Raw genomic sequence first — 15,082 nt, 5'->3', positions numbered from 1 at the left:
AACCTGGGACACTGGCGCTGTGAAGCAACAGTGCTAACCACTGTGCTACTGTGCCGCCATCCAGGATGTGAAGAGCTGTAGTCAAGGTAGTTGGTGGGTTTGTAATCAATACTAGTGGATAGTCTATCTCCAGAAATTGAAGTGCAAAGGTCAAGGAAGGGAAGTGTCGGAGATGGACCATGTTAAGGCTATAGAGTGGTGGAAATTGGAAGCAAAATTAATACATTTTCCCAGGTTCAGACGGGAACATGATGCGGTACCGAAACAACCACCGATGCACCTATAAAAGAGTTGCGGGATGGGGCCAGGTATTCTACACTAAGTAGCCCACTTCCTGATGTCTTACAGTCACTCCATCACCCACAAGGTACATGTCAGAAGTATGAGGAATACTTTGCATTTTCCTAGATGGACACAGTTACGCCAAAGTTCAAGAAGCTCGACAACATCCAAGATAAAGCTGTCCTGTTAATCAGCATGTCAGCTATTGGCCTAAACGTTACCCATTCAACCACCAGGGTGCATGTCGGATAGATTTTTGATTTTGATCTGATTTGATTTATTGTCACATGTACCGAAGTACAGTGAAAAGTATTTTTCTGTGGCCAAGCGAACGTACACAGTCCGTACATAGTAGACAAAAAAAGAATAATCAACAGAGTATATTGACAAATGGTACATCGACAAACAGTGATTGGTTACAGTGCGGAACAATGAACCAAACAAAGCAAATACATGAGCAACAGCAGAAGAACATTATTCGTAATTATATATGAAGTAGAAAAGAGTTTTAGTAAGTCAGAACGGTGATAAGAGATTTTTAAAAACGGGTCTGGGTGAGAGAACTCGCAGAGTGTCGCCATGCTCCGGCGCCATCCTGAAATGAGGTCTGCAGTGTATACTATAGATAAAATGCACTCAAGCAATTCAGTAAGACGTCTTTGGTGGCAGCTGCCAAATCTGCAGCCTCCACCACTTAAATGAACAAGAGTAATGAGAACATCATTATTTAGAAGTTTTCCCAACTCTCTCAGCATCCTTAATTGTTATTGAATTAATATCCTGGTACTCCCTACCTTTAAACAGCGCACTTCACCATATGGACTGCAGTTGTTCAGGAATGTGGTTCACCACTACTGACATGGGAAACTAAAGAGGTGCATTAGGCAGCAACGCCCACACCTTGACAAAAAGTTTTTTAAAAATTGTTGCTGAATTTGGTTGATTCATATTTGCGTTTGTTTAGTCCAACTTGCAATGGTCCTTCTTGCTTTATTCCCTTATTTCCCCTTTCTTTACCCATACAGGATTTATGGACATATGCCTTTAAGGCTGCCTGCATCTTTAATTAAGAAGGAAGCAGTGGCCTGTTCCTTTAATTCAAACAGAAGATTCCAAAGGACTGTGTTGTTTTAGACTGGTGATTGCAGACTGACCAGTGTCAGTGATGACTTGGTTTGATCAATTTGGTTGGTGGCCAATGAATGAGCCCAAAAGGCTGTGCTTTGCCCGGTGGTGATTGGATATTATCCCACTTGAATATTTTCAGTCATGAGGTTGCATTTTGGGTTTCAGTTTTGATTCTGCAGCCTGGATGGCAGGATCTAACTAACTCTCTCCAAAAAGATCTAACTAATCCTCTTCAGAAGGCCACTGTGAGGGCTGACTCTCTCTCCAGCAAGTCTGGGTGTTGTCCCCTTGAGACGGCAAAGAGCTGAAGTCAAATCACGAGCTGAAAGGAAGATTAAATGTGAAATAGTGTCTATGCAGAAATAGGCCTGAATGTGAACCTCGAGCTGAAGGCCCAGCTAGATAAGAAAAGTGTCTCTAGAAAGCCTGCTACCTGTACGTTCTGCATCTTCTAACCTATTGGGACCCCAAATGAATGACTCTGCAAGGAAGACCATTACCAGCTTTAAACCAAAGACTTTGACCAACCAGCATGCTGTGAGGAAAGCCTGCTAAAGAACCACTATTTGAAGCAAAGACTCTTTTGATCTCCATCCTAATTATTTCACTCTTTTCCATCCCTCTGTGTTTGCGTGTCTTGTGTGTACGGTAGAGGGATGGGACAGTTAAAGGGGATAGTAGGTGTTTGCTTGTTGTTATCCAGTTGTACTTACTGCATATATCATAGTTCTTGGTATAAATAAACAGTAGTTGTGCTTCAACTTACAAACCTGATGATTGTAATTATTGGGCAACCAAGGGCCAAAGACTTCAGGAAATTTTAGAAGAATGATTGGCTAATTCACTTGTGTTGTGACTCCGGGACACGCAGGGCTGGAATTGACCGTGCTATTGCCCAGGGGGGAGTAACAAATAACTGTCCTGCTCAACACTGGTCTCGGTCACTATTGGATTCTGTGATTTTTAAAAAATCTTAATTTACCCCTTGGCCTCTCCGTAGCTTTCAATACAGAAAGTAGTTCAGGTCAAAACAAGGTGTAATTTCAAGAGGGAATTAGATATAGCTCATGGGGCTAAAGGGATCAAGGGATGTGGGGGGGGGAGGAAGGCAGATCATGGTAATGAACTTGATGATCAGCCATGATCATAATGAATGGCAGAGTGGGCTCGAAGGGCTGAATGGCCCCCTCCTATTTCTATATTTCTATAACATCTCCCCTTCATGGTCCAGCCAATGGGACTGCTCTCTTTTTTAACCTGTCAAACCAAAATTACCACTTTGGATTCTCTTCCTACTCCACCAAGTCACACAAAATGTATTACTGCCACCACCCCTCAGGTTTTCCATCAATATACTATCCCTTCTTAATATCATAAGTTTGAGTCAGATTGCATACGTCTGTTGATGACATATACTGTTGTTCCCGTGTTGAACTTCTCTTGATGACAGAACACACAAACACCGTATTCAAATCATCACGATACTTGCATCATCCACCTATATTACATTACTGCTGATGCCTTTATCCATGCTAAGCTCCTCCACTCCACTATTTCTCTCTATAAATATGAAGCTCAAGAACAGTGTTTATCTATATTATTAATTTGTTTCTCTCATCCCTCAGGAAAAATGCCTTGGATAATTTTCAATGTTGCATTTGCTGTAAAATGAGATAAGCCATTCCATGGAAATGTCACAAAATTTAGATACATTCTAAACCTCCAAAAGGCATGTTTGCAAATATGAAATGATTTCCTACGTTTGCAATTTGTAAAAGCCTTTCAGTAAAAAGGTGGGTGACGGGACAACAGCATTTCTTTTTACCTCTCAACAAATTCTTTGTTCCTGTTGCCGCTTGCAGATGGTTCAAATGTATAGTTCTCGCTGCTGATCATAAACGGGTACACAATAGCCTGTGGGTAGGAATCTGCAATGTCCTCTATGATGTGATGTATGACACTAGCTTCTTCTTTGTCAAGTGCAGCCATCATTTGACTAATCCAACCAATGAACAGCCAGCATGGAACGGAAGACACCTGATAAATGTTCAAGAAGAGTTATCGGAATATCATCATCTTTTATTAAAAACTAAGCAAATACTTTAATTTATAATTTACTTTCAAATCAGTTTTAAAATGAAACATTCCACTAGCCAATTTGTCAGCTAGTTATTATATCGCAAAGCAGCTTCACTATAAATAAACCCCTGAGCAAAACAAGTGATATTTGCCTAACTTTTAAAATCAGACATTTAAACCGAAGAATTTGTCTCCAAATTTTTGTCATTTATAGCCTCTACCCTTGTGACACAATCTGCAAGTGTTATTTTTTTCAAATCAAATTGCAAGTTATGGTATGGAAGAATTAAAAGTGAAAATCATTTTTATCAGTTCTCCCACAAATACTATCCCATTTATTCTAGGGGCAGCACGGTAGCACAAGTGGATAGCATTGTGGCTTCACAGCGCCAGGGTCCCAGGTTCGATTCCCTGCTGGGTCACTGTCTGTGCGGAGTCTGCACATTCTCCCCGTGTCTGCGTGGGTTTCCTCCGGGTGCTCCGGTTTCCTCCCACAGTCCAAAGATGTGCAGGTTAGGTGGATTGGCCATGATAAATTGCCCTTCGCGACCAAAAAGGTTAGGAGGGGTTACTGGGTTACGGGGATAGGGTGAGGACTTAAGTGGGTCAGTGCAGACTCGATGGGCCGAATGGCCTCCTTCTGCACTGTATGTTCTATGTTCTATGTTCTTATTCAATTAAAATCATTAATTCCATTGGATAACTGAAGTGAGAAATGAAAAATATAGCTCCACTGTTGCAGTCGGGCCTGCCCTTTTCTGGTTGGGCATGAGCAGAAAGGACAGGACTTAAGTCATTACTGAACTATATGATTAGCACCGTTGCTACACAGCACCAGGGACCCGGGTTCAATTCCTGGCTTGGGGTCACTGTCTGTGCGGAGCCTGCACGTTCTCCCCATGTCTGCGTGGGTTTCCTCCGGGTGCTCCGGTTTCCTACCACAAGTCCCGAAAGACATACTTGTTAGGCGATTTGGACATTGTTTTTTTTGTGGAATATCATTTTATTGGCTTTTCTCATATTTATAAACAGGTGTTGCTTATATACATTACATTTTTCTTGCCCGCGCTAATTTGCTTTATTTTGCAGAGAGGTTTGTTTTGTCCTTCATTTGACTAACTATGTACATTTTGCTGCTCTCTGGATCGGTCTATGATATCCCCCCTTCCTCTCCCCCCCCCCCCCCCCCCCCCCTTATTGGTTTCAGCACCGTTCCTCTTCTCTTGTGGTTTCCCCATTTTCATCCCCCACCCCCCCCTCACCGGGTCGCGCAGTCCTTTGGTTCTTCATTTTTTTCCCCTGACTTACTCCTCGTTGCCGGCCTCAAACAAGTTTTGGAACAGGCCGACGAATTGCCCCCAAGTATCCAGGAAGCCTTCCTCCGACCCTCGGATGGCGTACTTAATCTTCTCCAGGTGGAGAAATTCCGAGAGGTCAGCGAGCCAGTCTGCAGCGTTGCCGGGTGGTGCTGCCAATTGCCAGCCGAGCAGGATTCTCCGGCGTGCGATTAGGGAAGTGAAAGCAAGGGCGTTGGCCCCCTTCCCCATGTGTAGCTCTGGCTGCTCAGATACCCCGAAGATTGCCACTATTGGGCATGGCTTCGCCCTCACTCCCACAACCTTGGACATTGCCTCGGAGAAGGCGGTCCAGAACCCAGCAAGTTTGGGGCAAGCCCAAAACATGTGGGGGTGGTTGGCTGGGCCCATCTGGCACCTCTCACATTTGTCCTCCACCTCCGGGAAGAACCTGCTCATTCGGGTCTGGTCAGGTGCGCTCTGTGCACCACTTTGAGCTGCATTAGGCTTAGCCTTGCGCAGGAGGAGGTGGAGCTCGCCCTGCTCAGAGCTTCGCTCCAGAGTCCCCATCCTACCTCAGTCCCCAGTTCGTCCTCCCATTTTTGTCTGGTCCCGTCCAGTGGTGTTCGGGCTCTATCCAGTAGCTGTCTGTATATTTTCCCACATAGCACCCCCGTCTTACTGCTTGTGCCTATCAATATCCTGGGAGGGAGGTTTGCTAGTACTCTTCGGGAGGGTTTAAACTAATTTGGCAGGGGAATGGGAACCGGATTTGTAGTCCAGCAACTAAGGTAGCCGATATTCAGGACGCCAAAGCATGTAATGAGGCAGTGGGGAAGGGAACACTGACAAAGGAGAGTATTTGCAGGCACGGAGATGGGTTGGAGTGTGTATACTTCAACGCAAGAAGCATCAGGAATAAGGTGGGTGAACTTAAGGCATGGATCGGTACTTGGGACTACGATGTGGTGGCCATCACGGAAACGTGGATAGAAGAGTTGCAGAAATGGTTGTTGGAGGTCGCTGGTTATAGATGTTTCAATAAGATTAGGGAGGGTGGTAAAAGAGGTGGGGGGGGGGTGGCATTATTAATTAGAAATAGTATAACAGCTGCAGAAAGGCAGTTCGAGGAGTATCACCCTATTGAGGTAGTATGGGTTGAAGTCAGAAATAGGAAAGGAGCAGTCACCTTGTTAAGAGTTTTCTATAGGCCCCCCAATAGTAGCAGAGATGTGGAGGAACAGATTGGGAAACAGATTTTGGAAAGGTGCAGAAGTCATAGGGTAGTAGTCATGGGCGACTTTAACTTCCCAAATATTGAGTGGAAACTCTTTAGATCAAATAGTTTGGATGGGGTGGTGTTTGTGCAGTGTGTCCAGGAAGCTTTTCGAACACAGTATGTAGATTGTCCGACCAGAGGAGGGGCAATATTGGATTTAGTACTGGGTAATGAGCCAGGGCAAGTGATAGATTTGTTAGTGGGGGAGCATTTTGGAGATAGTGACCACAATTCTGTGACTTTCACTTTAGTAATGGAGAGGGATAGGTACGTGCAACAGGGCAAGGTTTACAATTGGGGGAAGGGTAAATACGATGTTGTCAGACAAGAATTGAAGTGCATAAGTTGGGAACATAGGCTGGCAGGGAAGGACACAAGTGAAATGTGGAACTTGTTCAAGGAACAGGTGCTACGTGTCCTTGATATGTATGTCCCTGTCAGGCAGGGAAGAGATGGTCGAGTGAGGGAACCATGGTTGACAAGAGAGGTTGAATGTCTTGTTAAGAGAAAAAAGGTGACTTATGTAAGGCTGAAGAAACAAGGTTCAGACAGGGCATTGGAGGGATACAAGATAGCCAGGAGGGAACTGAAGAAAGGGATTAGGAGAGCTAAGAGAGGGCATGAACAATCTTTGGCGGGTAGGATCAAGGAAAACCCCAAGGCCTTTTACACACGTGAGAAATATGAGAATGACTAGAGCGAGGGTAGGTCCGATCAAGGATAGTAGCGGGAGATTGTGTATTGAGTCTGAAGAGATAGGAGAGGTCTTGAATGAGTACTTTTCTTCTGTATTTACAAATGAGAGGGGCGATATTGTTGGAGAGGACAGTGTGAAACAGATTGGTAAGCTCGAGGAAATACTTGTTAGGAAGGAAGATGTGTTGGGCATTTTGAAAAACTTGAGGATAGACAAGTCCCCCGGGCCTGACGGGATATATCCAAGGATTCTATGGGAAGCAAGAGATGAAATTGCAGAGCCGTTGGCAATTATCTTTTCGTCCTCACTGTCAACAGGGGTGGTACCAGGGGATTGGAGAGTGGCGAATGTCGTGCCCCTGTTCAAAAAAGGAACTAGGGATAACCCTGGGAATTACAGGCCAGTTAGTCTTACTTCGGTGGTAGGCAAAGTAATGGAAAGGGTACTGAAGGATAGGATTTCTGAGCATCTGGAAAGACACTGCTTGATTCGGGATAGTCAGCACGGATTTGTGAGGGGTAGGTCTTGCCTTACAAATCTTATTGAATTCTTTGAGGAGGTGACCAAGCATGTGGATGAAGGTAAAGCAGTGGATGTAGTGTACATGGATTTTAGTAAGGCATTTGATAAAGTTCCCCATGGTAGGCTTCTGCACAAAGTAAGGAGGCATGGGATAGTGGGAAATTTGGCCAGTTGGATAACGAACTGGCTAACCGATAGAAGTCAGAGAGTGGTGGTGGATGGCAAATATTCAGCCTGGATCCCCGTTACCAGTGGTGTACCGCAGGGATCAGTTCTGGGTCCTCTGCTGTTTGTGATTTTCATTAATGACTTGGATGAGGGAGTTGAAGGGTGGGTCAGTAAATTTGCAGACGATACGAAGATTGGTGGAGTTGTGGATAGTAAGGAGGGCTGTTGTCGGCTGCAAAGAGACATAGATAGGATGCAGAGCTGGGCTGAGAAGTGGCAGATGGAGGTTGTCCATTTTGGAAGGACAAATATGAATGCGGAATACAGGGTTAACGGTAGAGTTCTTGGCATTGTGGAGGAGCAGAGAGACCTTGGGGTCTATGTTCATACATCTTTGAAAGTTGCCACTCAAGTGGATAGAGCTGTGAAGAAGGCCTATGGTGTGCTCGCGTTCATTAACAGAGGGATTGAATTTAAGAGCCATGAGGTGATGATGCAGCTGGGCAAAACTTTGGTAAGGCCACATTTGGAGTACTGTGTACAGTTCTGGTCGCCTCATTTTAGGAAGGATGTGGAAGCTCTGGAAAAGGTGCAAAGAAGATTTACCAGGATGTTGCCTGGAATGGAGAGTAGGTCTTACGAGGAAAGGTTGAGGGTGCTAGGCCTTTTCTCATTAGAGCGGAGAAGGATGAGGGGCGACTTGATAGAGGTTTATAAGATGATCAGGGGAATAGATAGAGTAGACAGTCAGAGACTTTTTCCCCAGGTGGAATACACCATTACAAGGGGACATAAATTTAAGGTGAAAGGTGGAAGATATAGGAGGGATATCAGAGGTAGGTTCTTTACCCAGAGAGTAGTGGGGGCATGGAATGCACTGCCTGTGGAAGTAGTTGAGTCGGAAACATTAGGGACCTTCAAGCAGCTGTTGGATAGGTACATGGATTACGGGAAAATGATATAGTGTAGATTTATTTGTTCTTAAGGGCAGCACGGTAGCATTGTGGATAGCACAATTGCTTCACAGATCCATGGTCCCAGGTTCGATTCCGGCTTGGGTCATTGTCTGTGCGGAGTCTGCACGTCCTCCCCGTGTCTGCGTGGGTTTCCTCCGGGTGCTCCGGTTTCCTCCCACAGTCCAAAGATGTGCGGGTTAGGTGAATTGGCCAATGATAAATTGCCCTTAATGTCCAAATTGCCCTTGGTGTTGGGTGGAGGTGTTGAGTTTGGGTAGGGTGCTCTTTCCAAGAGCTGGTGCAGACACAAAGGGCCGAATGGCCTCCTTCTGCACTGTAAATTCAATGATAATCTATGATTAATCTAGGACAAAGGTTCGGCACAACATCGTGGGCCGAAGGGCCTGTTCTGTGCTGTATTTTCTATGTTCTATGTTCTATGTCCTCTAGTAGTGTGCTTTCTGGGGCCCCGGGGTACCCTACTGTCTCTTTGCGGAGGAAGTGCTTTATTTGGAGGTGTCTCAATTCCTGTCCTGTTGCTAGTTTCCACTTCCTCGTCAGTTCGTCCAGTATCGCCAGTCTGTGCCCTACGTGGAAGTCCCCGACCGTCAATGTGCCCCCATCCCGCCTCCATCTTTTGAAGGTTGTATCTAGCATGGCTGGGGGAATCTGTGATTGCCGCAGATGGAGGCCTTTGGGGACATTTTGGTTATCCCGAAGTGTTGTCTCAAGTGGGTCCATGTTCTCAGCGTGGCCGCTGCCACTGGGCTCATTGTGTACCTTGTTGAGGAGGATGGGAGTGCTGCTGTGGCCAGGGCCCGGAGGGTTGTTCCTTTACAGGATGCCTCCTCCATTTGTACCCAATCTGTGTCGGGTTCTTGTACCCATCCCCTCACGTTTTCTGCCGTTGCTGCCCAGTGGAAGTATTGTAGGTTCGGTAGTCAGAACCCCCTCTGACTTTCCCTCTTTGCAGTGTCGGTTTGGGAATTCTCGGGTTCTTACCTCCCCACACAAACGCCATGATTAGCCTGTCTCTGTTTTCGAAAAAGGCCCTGGGGTTGAAGATCAGGATGGATCTAAACAGGAAGAGGAACCTTGGCAGTATGTTAATCTTGATCATCTGCACTCTCCCCACCAGGGAGAGTGGGAGTGAGCCCCATCGTTGAAGGTCTGTTCTTACTTCCTCCACCAGGCTGGTCAGGTTCCACTTGTGGATCTGTGTCCAGTCTCTGGCTATTTGGATCCCCAGGTAACGGAATCTGCTCTGGGCCGTTTTGAACGGGAGCCTCTTCAGCTCTGTCCCTCTCCCTTTTGGGTTTACTGGGAATGTCTCGCTTTTGCCCAGGTTAGGTTTGCAGCCCGAGAAGGTTCCAAACTCTTTCAGTATTTATAGCATTGCCATCAGTCCCTCCTGCGGCTTCGAGACTTAAGAGAAGCAAGTCATCTGCATAGAGTGAGACTCTGTGCTTTCTGTCTCCTCTCCAGATTCCCTTCCAGTTTTTTCGTCCCACAGGGCTATCGCCATGGGTTCGATCGCTAGCGCGAACAGGAGTGGCGACAGGGGGCAGCCCAGTCTTGTTCCTCTCTGTAGCTGGAAGTATTCAGAGTTGGTGGGGTTAAGTTCGGACACTCGCTTTGGGAGCGTTGTACAGGAGCCTCACCCAGGTGGCGAATCCCGCTCCTGGCCCAAACAGTTCCAGTACCTCGAGGAGGTAGCTCCATTCAACTCTGTCAAAGGCCTTTTCTGCATCCAGGGAGACGATCACCTCTGGTATTCTCTCCCGAGGGGGGGGGGGGTCATTATCACATTCAGCAACTGCCTGATGTTCGCTGTGAGCTGCCTACCCTTGACAAAGCCCGTTTGGTCCTCTGCGACGACCTCGGGTACGCAGCCCTCCAGACTTTTGGGCAGGACCGTTGCGAGTATTTTTGCATCTACGTTCAGCAGTGAAATGGGTCTGTATGATCCACATTCCATCAGGTCTTTATCTTTTTGGGGTATTAGTGAGACTGTGGCCTGCGCTAGCATTGGGGGCAGGGTGCCCCCTGCCAGTGAGTCTGCAAACATGTCAGTTAGGAGTGGGGCCAGGACTGGTGTGAATTTTTTGTAGAAGTCTGCTGAGATGGGCCAAGAAGGTGCGGAGCAGCAGATGGGAGAATGCGGTGATCCGAGTATACCAGGATTGGAGCGCGGAGGTGGCAAAGAGGAGAGCTGGCTTCAACCGGGTCAAGGCGGTGCTGCATAGAAAAAGAGTCAGGTTCGGCATGCTGCAGCCTGCGCGACTGTGGGTCACTCATCAGGACAGACACTATTATTTTGAAACGCCAGAAGAGGCTTGGACCTTTATACAGATGGAAAAACTGGACTCGAACTGAGGGGATGTGGTTGTATATGGGGTTGTAAATATGGGTCAAGAATATTTGGTGGGTGGGGTGATGGATGGGGATGTGGGTAGAGTTCTGGTTAAAATTCCTAATATTTCCTTTTTTCTTTTATGTAGACAAAATGATGGGGATGTGGGCGTCGGTGCTGGAGGGAGGTGAGACTCCGGGATGAGGGTACTGGGGTGATGGCCGCAACAGGAGCTGCGCCACAGGGGGCGGGGCTGGTTCAGGAAAGCGCAGGCCTTTCCCCGCGCCAAAGGGGGGGGGGGGGGGGGGGGGGGGAAGAAAGAGAGATGGAGGAAGGGAAGGAGGAGGAGAGACTCCCACATGGGGAGATCAACGGGAAGGCGGGGGGAAGCCGGGGTCAGCAGAAGTCAGCTGACTCATGGAAGTAATATGGGGGGAGCAAAAGTGCTAGATGTGAATCTAGCGGGGGGCGGGGAGGGGCGGGGGATTCTAGAGTTCCTGCTACACTGTCCGAGGGGGAACTGAAAATGGGAGAGGTGGTCGGGGCGGGGGTTCCCCGTCTGGACGAGTGGAGGGTGAGGGACGCGCGAGCATGGGACTGGCCTAAATAGGAGATGGGTGTTCGCGCACCTAAATGGACTGAAGGCAGACGTGGCCATGCTTCAGGAGACACATCTGAAGGTGGCAGATCAGGTCAGGTTAAGGGAAGGATGGGTGGGGCAGGTGTTCCATTCGGGGCTGGATGCGAAGAATAGAGGGGTGGCAATACTGGTGGGAAAGCGGGTGTCGTTTGAGGCCAAGAACATAGTAGCGGACAAGGGAGGCCGATACGTGATGGTGAGTGGTAGGTTGCAGGGGACGGAGGTGGTACTGGTGAATGTATATGCCCCAAACTGGGACAATGCTGGATTCATGAAACTGATGTTGGGGCGTATTCCAGACTTGGAGGTAGGGAGTTTGATAATGGGTGGGGATTTTAACACTCTGCTGGACCCAGCATTAGATCGTTCCAGATCTAGGACTGGGAGGAGGCCGGCTGCAGCCAAGGTGCTTAGGGGGTTTATGGATCAGATGGGGGTAGTAGATCAGTAGAGATTTGCCAGGCCTTTGGCCCATTTAGGCCTCTCACATTCCACGTGATCTCCCACATACACAAGGCCTACTCCCGGATAGATTTCTTTGTTTTGGGCAGGGCATTGATCCCGAAAGTGGAGAGAACAGAGTATTCGGCCATAGCCATTTCAGACCATGCCCCGCACTGGGTGGAGCTGGAGCTGGGGGAGGAGAGGGACCAACGTCCGTTGTGGAGGTTGGATGTGGGACTGCTGGCAGACGAGGAAGTGTGCGGGAGGGTGCGGGGGTGTATTGAAAGGTATCTGGAGGCTAACGACAACGGGGAGGTGCAGGTGGGAGTAGTATGGGAGGCGCTGAAGGTGGTGGTCAGGGGAGAGTTCATCTCCATCAGGGCTCACAGGGTGAAGAGAGAGGGCAGGGAAAGGGAGAGGTTAGTGGGGGAGATTTTAAGGATGGACAGGAGCTATGCAGAGGCTCCTGATATGGGACTACCCAGGGAGAGACGAAGTCTCCAGACGGAGTTTGACCTGTTGACCACAGGGAAGGCAGAGACACAGTGGAGGAAGGCACAGGGGGCGATATATGAATATGGGGAGAAGGCGAGCCGGATGCTGGCACACCATCTCCGTAAGAGGATGGCAGCGAGGGAAATAGGTGGAGTCAAAGATGGTAGGGGAACTACGGTGCGGAGTGCAGGGAAAATGAATGAGGATTTTAAGGCCTTTACGAGGAACTGTATAGGTCCCAGCCCCCAGTGGGAAAAAAGGGGATGCAGCGATTCTTGGATCAGTTGAGGTTCCCAAGGGTGGAGGTGCAGGAGGTGGCTGGTCTGGGGGCGCCAATTGGGGTGGAGGAGCTGGTTAAAGGACTGGGGAGCATGCAGGCAGGGAAGGCCCCGGGGCCGGATGGGTTCCCGGTGGAGTTCTACAGGAAGTATGTAGACCTGTTAGCCCCGTTGCTGGTAAGGACCTTCAATGAATCAAGGGAGTGGGGGAGGGGGGGGGGGGGGGGGGGGGGGGGGGGGGGGGGGGACCCTGCCCCCCGACAATGTCGGAGGCAACGATCTCTTTGATCTTGAAGCGGGATAAGGACCCACTGCAATGTGGGTCATACAGACCGATCTCGCTCCTTAATGTAGATGCTAAGTTGCTGGCAAAAATGTTGGCCATGAGGATTGAGGACCGTGTCCCGGGGGTGATTCACAAGGACCAGACGGGATTCGTAAAGGATAGGCAGTTAAATACTAATGTGCGAAGGCTCCTAAATGTGATAATGATGCCATCGGTGGAGGGAGAAGCGGAGATAGTGACAGCCATGGACGTGGAGAAGGCCTTCGATTGGGTAGAGTGGGAGTATCTCTGGGAAGTGTTGAGGAGGTTTGGGTTCGGGGGAGGGTTTATCAGTTGGGTTAAGCTCCTGTATAAAGCCCCGGTGGGGAGTGTCGTCACGAACCGGCGGAGGTCGGAGTATTTCCGGCTGTATCGAGGGACGAGGCAGGGGTGCCCCCTGTCCCCTCTGCTGTTCGCATTGGCAATTGAACCTTAGGCCATGGCGTTAAGGGAGTCGGGGAAATGGAAGGGGGTGGTTTGAGGGGGAGAGGAACATAGAGTGTCACTGTACGCAGACGACCTGTTGCTGTATGTGACGGATCCAGTGGAGGGGATGGTTGAGGTAATGCAGATCCTACGGGTGTTTGGAGACTTTTCGGGCTATAAGCTCAATGTGGGAAAGTGTGAGCTCTTTGTGATCCATCCGGGGGACCAGGGAAGAGGGATAGACGACCTACCGTTGAGGAGGGCGGACAGGAGCTTTCGATACTTGGGGATTCAGGTAGCTAGGAGTTGGGGGGCACTGCATAAACTCAATTTGACGCGATTGGTGAAACAGATGGAGGAGGATTTTAAAAGGTGGGACATGTTGCCACTCTCGCTGGCGGGTAGGGTACAGTCGGTTAAAATGGTGGTCCTCCCGAGATTTCTTTTTGTATTGCAATGCCTCCCAATTGTGATCACTAGGGCCTTTTTTAAGAGGGTAAGTAGGAGCATTACGGGATTTGTGTGGGCGAGCAAGATCCCACGGGTAAGGAGGGGGTTCTTGGAGCGTAGCAGAGATAGAGGAGGGTTGGCATTGCCGAATCTGGGTGGTTATTATTGGGCAGCCAACGTGGCAATGATCCATAAGTGGGTGATGGAGGGAGAGGGGGCGGCGTGGAAGAGGTTGGAGATGGCGTCCAGCAAAGGAACGAGCCTGGGGGCACTGGTGACTGCACCGCTGCCGCTCTCGCCGACAAAGGTATACCACGAGCCCCATGGTGGCAGCAACGCTAAAGATCTGGGGGCAGTGGAGATGGCACACTGGACGGGAGCCTCGGTGTGGTCCCTGATCAGAGACAACCATCGGTTTGTCCCAGGAAGGATGGACGGGGGATTTCAGAGCTGGCATCGGGCAGGGATTAGAAGAATGGGGGACATGTTCATTGACGGGACGTTTGCGAGCTTAGGGGCGCTGGAGGAGAAGTTTGGGCTACCCCCGGGAAACGCTTTCAGGTACATGCAAGTGAGGGCGTTTGTGAGGCGGCAGGTGAGGGAATTTCCGCTACTCCCGGCACAGGGGATTCAAGATAGGGTGATCTCGGGCGTATGGGTCGGGGAGGGCAAGGTGTCGGCGATATACCAGGAGATGAAAGAAGAGGGGGAGGCTTTGGTAGAGGAGCTGAAGGGTAAATGGGAGGAGGAGTTGGGGGAGGAGATTGAGGAGGGGCTATGGGCTGATGCCCTAAGTAGGGTTAATTCCCCTTCCTCGTGTGCCAGGCTTAGCCTGATACAATTTAAGGTGGTTCATAGAGCGCATATGACAGGGGCGAGGCGGAGTAGGTTTTTTGTGGTGGAGGACAGATGTGGGAGGTGCTCAGGAAGTCCGGCGAATCATGTCCATATGTTTTGGTCATGCCCGGCACTGGAGGGGTTCTGGAGGGGAGTTGCGGGAACAGTAGCTAAGGTGGTGAAGGTCCGGGTCAAGCCAAGCTGGGGGCTAGCACTATTTGGAGTAGCGGACGAGCCGGGAGTGCAGGAGGCGAAAGAGGCCGGCATTCTGGCCTTTGCGTCCCTAGTAGCCCGGCGAAGGATCTTGCTAATGTGGAAGGAGGCGAAGCCCCCCAGCCTGGATAAATGATATGGCCGGGTTTATCAAGTTGGAAAGGATAAAGTTGCCTTGAGAGGGTCTGCGCAGGGGTCCCACAGGCGGTGGCAAC

General features: G+C 49.3%; 1 protein-coding gene across 5 annotated transcripts in view; it reads right to left on the bottom strand.

Annotated features, from left to right (window-relative positions):
* Positions 1–15,082, bottom strand: part of prkdc (protein kinase, DNA-activated, catalytic subunit) — a 344,146-nt gene that overhangs the window by 72,721 nt on the left and 256,343 nt on the right. For all 5 annotated transcript variants that reach the window (XM_072467802.1, XM_072467803.1, XM_072467800.1 and 2 more), the window contains one exon: positions 3,236–3,447. In XM_072467802.1, the coding sequence (XP_072323903.1) occupies positions 3,236–3,447 (212 nt within the window). The remainder of the gene's footprint in view (positions 1–3,235; positions 3,448–15,082) is intronic.

This window comes from Scyliorhinus torazame, chromosome 11 (genome assembly GCF_047496885.1).
Source record: "Scyliorhinus torazame isolate Kashiwa2021f chromosome 11, sScyTor2.1, whole genome shotgun sequence".
In the NCBI taxonomy this organism is placed as follows: domain Eukaryota; kingdom Metazoa; phylum Chordata; class Chondrichthyes; order Carcharhiniformes; family Scyliorhinidae; genus Scyliorhinus; species Scyliorhinus torazame.
This window is presented reverse-complemented; position numbering and strand designations above follow the sequence as displayed.